At 40.2% G+C, this 5924-nt stretch overlaps 2 protein-coding genes across 2 annotated transcripts; both read left to right on the top strand.

The window, feature by feature from the left end:
• The first annotated feature begins 972 nt into the window (after positions 1-972).
• Positions 973-1581, top strand: LOC120277752. The gene has a single exon (XM_039284595.1). It carries the CDS (start codon positions 973-975, stop codon positions 1579-1581), a length of 609 nt encoding a protein of 202 aa, XP_039140529.1.
• A 2174-nt stretch (positions 1582-3755) lies between these two features.
• On the top strand, positions 3756-5444 carry LOC120277749. Its single transcript, XM_039284594.1, has one exon. The coding sequence runs from the start codon at positions 3756-3758 to the stop codon at positions 5442-5444; it is 1689 nt and encodes a 562-aa protein (XP_039140528.1).
• The last annotated feature ends 480 nt before the right edge of the window (positions 5445-5924 follow it).

Below are 5924 nucleotides of genomic sequence, written 5' to 3'. Positions count from 1 at the left end.
ACATCACACCCACTATTCACATTACACCCACTATCTCCCTTTGCACCCACGATCTCGAACACGTAAAGTATTTACATAACTGTCAGTATACATCTATAAATAGCCTCCCTCATTTAAGCAAGGGGAGGACTTTTGGAGGAAGGGGGGAGCAAAGGAAGACAAGTGTTTTTCTCTACTGACTTAGCCATCGGAGTGTTTGTGGGGAACACTTCCCACACTGCTACAGGTCTCGGCATCTGAAAAAGGAAGAGACTCCAACTCCTTTTGTTCAATCTCCAAGTCCAAGTTCGAAGTTCTACAAGTTCGAGGTCCCCTACAAATTCACTGTTGTATTCTGGCAATAACAGTTGGCGTCGTCTGTGGGAACTGATCAAAAGGCCATCACACAAGCTTGCCTTCGTGTAGTCTCTTCAGTCTACGCTAATGCCACCAGAGAAGTCCCAGACATCACGCTCTCAAATGGCTACAACTCAAGATGAAATGATTCCTCAAAGTGCCAACCTTCAAGAACAATTAGAAGTTCCACCTGAGCCCTCAAAAGATACAATGCCAATGATTCCCTTAAGTGAATATCAAGCGCTTAAAAAGAAGTTCGATGAAAATAACAGAAAGTTGGGTGATTTAATGCACTTTGTCCAACAAGCTCTACCTCAAGCAACACTCCCATCCAACCTCTATCATAAGGGAACGCAAGCTATGGAACAACAAGAGCAAGGTGATCCACGTCCTCATAACCAAGAGAGGGTTAAACTTCCACTAGCAGGAAAAAACACAGAAAAAATCCAAGAGGTGGTAGAAAGCACCTACAAAGGAGAATCAAGAGCGTTTGAGAGAGATGCGGAGGAATCTACCTTTAGCATAAAGGAGACAGCTTATCTAAAAAAGATGATTGAACAGGTACTACAACAGAAGAAGTTGGTTCCTACTAAGGAAACACCATAGAGAAGTAAGGTACATTTCGTCAAAGAAATCATGGTAAAGCCACTACCCAAAAAGTTCAAGATGCCACAGCTAACAACTTATTCTGGGAAGGGGGACCCTTATGACCATATGCAAAACTCTGAGGCAGTGATGCTTCTCCATGGATGGGAGGACGCAATCATGTGCAGAGCATTTCCGCTTACTTTAACAGAGCATGCACGCATATGGTTTAATAATCTGAAGGAAGGATCAATTTCAAACTTCAATCAGTTGAGGAAGAAATTTATAGATGGGTTCCTCATTAATGCTAGAAGAAAGAAGGACGCTTCGTATCTTCTGACCATTAAACAAGAAGAGAAAGAGAGCCTGAAAGACTATGTTGAAAGATTTTGTGCCGCTACCTTAGAAGTACAGGATCTTCAAGCCACAGTGGTCGTATCAGGAATGCTTCAAAGGGCAAGGTCAAGAGATTTTCAAAAATCCCTTTCCCTAAATCAACCCCTCACTCTTGGAGATCTGTTCAGTCGAGCTAATAAGTTTATCCTTTCGGAAGATGTTATGAGGCACATCAATGCTGGAAAAAGAGATAAGAAAAGAAAAGATAGAGATGAAACGAACGATGAAGGGAGAAAGACTGGAAGAGGAAATGAACACAGATAAGTTCCAAAACTCAAATTTGAGAACTTCACACCATTAAGCCAACCACATTCTACCATCCTAGCAAGTATAGAAGGATCTGGGCTCCTTACCTTTCCTCCTAAGGCAAACAAGACAATGGGCAAATTTATAGACGCATACTGCAGGTTTCACAAAACCCATGGACACTCAACTGATAGATGCAGAGAACTGATGAATGAGATTGAATCTCTAGTGCGCCAAGGAAAGCTTAACAGATTTATCTACTCAGAAGCATGGAGAAACGAGAAACCGACTTACTCAAAAAAGGAAAGATCTAAAGATAACAGGGGGATGAAGGATAAAAAAGACTCCAAGACGAGGGAGAAAACCCCCACTTTAGATAACAACCCATCTCACCCAGCAATACATGTTATCATCGGGGGTGAAACCTTAGCAGGTGAGACCTCTTCATCAAGGAAAGCTTATGCAAGGCAAGCTTATGAAGTTAACAACATCATGAAAACACAAGAGAATGAAGAACCTATCACTTTTACTTCCGAAGATCAAGGAGATGTAGTCATGCCCCACGATGATGCAATGGTTATTTCCACAACCATTATGAAGTTCCCAGTAGAGAGAATTCTCATTGATAATGGGAGCTCTGTAAACCTTATCTATTGGAACTGCTTTGAGAAGATGAATTTATCGTGTGATAGATTGAAGAAGGTGTCATCCCCACTGTTTAGTTTCTCAGGAGAATCAGTTCCTATCATGGGATCAATCCAGTTGCCAATCACGCTAGGTGAGGAACCACGTCACATTACAAGAATGGCAAATTTTATGGTAATTAAGTCCGTGTCACCAGCTTACAATGCCATCTTAGGAAGACCTTTGCTTAATGACATGAGAGTCAGTGCTCTCTTCAAGCTATCTCGCTAATGAAGTTTCCAACCTCGGGAGGAATAGGGCAAGTAAGAGGAGATCAAAAGAAAAGCTCTGAGTCATGTATGTATCTTCCATCAAAGGAAAACAATTGTTAAGGGATGAAACCTTGGCAATCTTAGAAGACTCAACTGATAAGCGAAAGCCTATGGAAAAAGTAGAACCTGTGAGGTTAAAAGATGGTGACCCAGATAAGGTCACTTACTTGGGAAGTGGAATGACCAAGAAATAAAAAAAGAGAAGTGATCGCTTGCCTAAAAAAAGAACGTGGACGTATTTGCGTGGACACCATCCGATATGCTGTATTAGTTTGGAGGTGATTTCTCATCACTTGAATGTGGACCCGAGTATAAAGCCGATAAAGCAGAAAAGAAGAAACCTGCACCCGAAAAAGCAAGATGCTCTAGAAGAAGAGATAGATAAACTAATTCGAGCTGATTTCATTGAAGAGGTCCAATACCCAGAATGGCTTGCCAATGTTGTAATGGTAAAGAAATCAAATGGGAAATGGAGAGTATGCGTAGACTTCACTAATCTTAACAAAGCTTGCCCCAAAGATTCATATCCTTTACCAAGAATCGACAAGTTAGTGGATGAGACCTCAGGCTATGAGTTGCTAAGCTTCATGGATGCTTTCTCAGGATATCATCAGATAAAGATGAATCCCTCAGATAAAGAAAAGACTGCTTTCATCACTGAGAAAGGGACGTATTGTCACAAAGTAATGCCTTTTGGACTAAAAAATGCAGGAGCAACCTATCAAAGAATGGTGAACAAGGTATTCAAACACCTTTTGGGTAACACTATGGAAGCTTACGTCGATGATATGATCATCAAGAGTAAGATAGGTGAATCTCATACAGAAAAACTCAACCAAGTCTTTGAGGTATTAAGTAAATATGACATGAGGCTTAACCCCAACAAATGTATGTTTGGGGTTCAATCTGAGAAATTCCTTGGTTACATGATAACTCAAAGAGGGATAGAAGCTAATCCAGATAAGGTTCAAGCCATAATAGAGATGAGATCTCCATCATCTATGAAAGAGGTGCAACGCTTAACTGGAAGAATAGCCACCCTAAATAGGTTTCTTTCCAAGTCAGCTGAAAAGAGCCTTCCCTTCTTTAAGACTTTAAGAGGTGGGAAAAATTTTGAATGGACTTCAGACTGTGACCAGGCTTTTGAAGAGCTAAAAGAATACTTGAAGCAAATACCTCTTTTGACTAGACCTGAGCCTAAAGAGCCATTATTTGTATATTTGGAGAGTTAGCAAGATGGCTTTAAGTGCAGTCTTATTGAGGAGGGAAGAAAAAGTGGATAAACCAGTGTACTACGTCAGTAAAGTTCTTCAAGGTGCTGAATCTCGATACCCTTTTGCTGAAAGGGTAGCATTAGCACTTGTAATGGCTTCCAGAAAGTTAAGACCCTACTTTCAAGCTCATCCTATAGTGGTCTTAACAGATCAACCTTTACGTCAAATATTTCAAAGACCAGAATATTCTGGAAGACTAACAAAGTGGGCGATTGAACAAGGAGAGTATGATATTTGTTTTGAACCTAGACAAGCAATCAAAGGTCATGCTTTAGCTGATTTCATAGTAGAATGCACCGGAGATGAGGAGCTGAACAAAGCAGATAAATACATATGGAAGATGTTTGTGGACGGAGCATCAAGTTCATCATGGAACGGAGCTGGGGTAGTTCTGATCTCTCCTGAAGGAGATATACTAGAGTATTCATTACGTTTTGCCTATTTAAGCTCAAACAATACTGCAGAATATGAAGCACTTATAGCTGGAATGAGCTTAGCCAAGCAACTACAAGTGAAAAGATTGATAGCACATAGTGATTCACAACTAGTAGTTCAGCAGTTTCTAGGAGAATATGAAGTAAAAGAACTAATCATACGCCAATACCTTCACAAGGTTAAAACCTTGTCTAAGGAGTTTGAAGAATTTCAATTATTACAAGTTAATAGGAATTCAAATAGTCATGCAGATGCTTTGTCCAAATTGGCCTCATCGATGGAAACAAAGGGAAGGATTGTACATCTTGAAGAACTTCAAAGGCCAAGTATTGAAGAGAAGAACATAGCAAACATCGAAGATGGGAATGATTGGAGAATACCCTTTAAGAAATTCTTAACAGATGGGGAGCTACCTTCGAACACACTAGAAGCCAAAAAATTAAAGATGAGAGCAGCTCGTTTCACGTTGATAAATGATGTGCTCTATAAGAAGGTGTTTTCCATGCCACTTTTAAGGTGCCTCCATAAACAAGATGCAGAATATGCGTTAGCAGAAGTCCATGAAGGGATATGTGGACAACATATGGGTGCCAGAGCCTTAGCAGCCAAAGTCTTGCGTGCAGGATTTTATTGGCCTACCCTGAGAGATGATGCCTCAAAGAAGGTAAAGAAGTATGACAAATGCCAAAGGTTTGCACCTATCCAAAAAGTTCCTACCTCAATGTTCAAAAGTGATATTGAACCAACCCCATTTGCTAAATGGGGATTAGATCTCTTGGGACCTTTTCCCCAAGCAACTGGAGGAAGAAAATTCTTAATGGTGGCAACTGATTATTTTATCAAATGGGTAGAAGCAGAACCATTGGCAACAATAACCAGTAAAAAGATAGAAAGCATGGTTTGGAAAGACATCATCTATCGATTTGGACTTCCCAGAATATTAATCGCAGATCGAGGAAAGCAATTTGATTGTGACTCATATAAAGACTTTTGTGAAAGGCTCCATATCCAGCTTAGCTTTGCTTCTGTGGCATACCCCCAAGCTAATGGACAGGCAGAAAGAAGCAATCAAACTATCTTGGAAGGTCTAAAAATGCGTTTAGATAAGGCGAAAGGAGTATGGGCAGAAGAGCTTCCGTCAATCCTTTGGGCGTATAGGACAACAAGTAAGGTCTCAACAGGAGAAACACCTTTCAACCTTACTTACATAACATAAGCTTTAATCCCAGTAGAAATCGGGGCATCTTCTCCAAGAATGGTTGAATTTCATGAAGAAGATAACTCAGAAGCACTTAGAAATAATTTAGACCTTCTAGATGAAAAATGAGATCAAAGTTGTATACGTTTAGCAGCTTATCAACAAAGGGTAGCTCGTTACTACAACTCAAAGGTGAAAGAATGACCTATTATTGAAGGTGATCTCTTGTTGAGAAAAACGTCCATCACCAATACTCTTATAGAAGAAGGGAAGCTCCACCCAAATTGGGAAGGACCTTATCGAGTAAGAAGAATGATTGGTCCAGCAACATGCAAGCTAGAATCCTTGGAAGGAAAGAAGATTCAAAAGACTTGGAACACCAATCATTTGAAGCTCTATTTTCAGAGCATGTACATTCTGTAAATTGTATGTTATAAATCAATAAAAATAAATGGCACCGTAGTTACGGTCCCGTGGTTTTTTCCCCTTTATTGGGGG

Source organism: Dioscorea cayenensis, chromosome 15 (genome assembly GCF_009730915.1).
Source record: "Dioscorea cayenensis subsp. rotundata cultivar TDr96_F1 chromosome 15, TDr96_F1_v2_PseudoChromosome.rev07_lg8_w22 25.fasta, whole genome shotgun sequence".
Classification (NCBI taxonomy): domain Eukaryota; kingdom Viridiplantae; phylum Streptophyta; class Magnoliopsida; order Dioscoreales; family Dioscoreaceae; genus Dioscorea; species Dioscorea cayenensis.
Note: the sequence above shows the minus strand (reverse complement) of the source record. Positions and strands in the feature narration are given on the sequence as shown.

Excerpts from the sequence above, each read along its gene's own strand:
- LOC120277752 (XM_039284595.1), top strand. The coding sequence starts at position 973 with ATGGTAAAGCCACTACCCAAAAAGTTCAAGATGCCACAGCTAACAACT.
- LOC120277749 (XM_039284594.1), top strand. The coding sequence starts at position 3,756 with ATGGCTTTAAGTGCAGTCTTATTGAGGAGGGAAGAAAAAGTGGATAAA.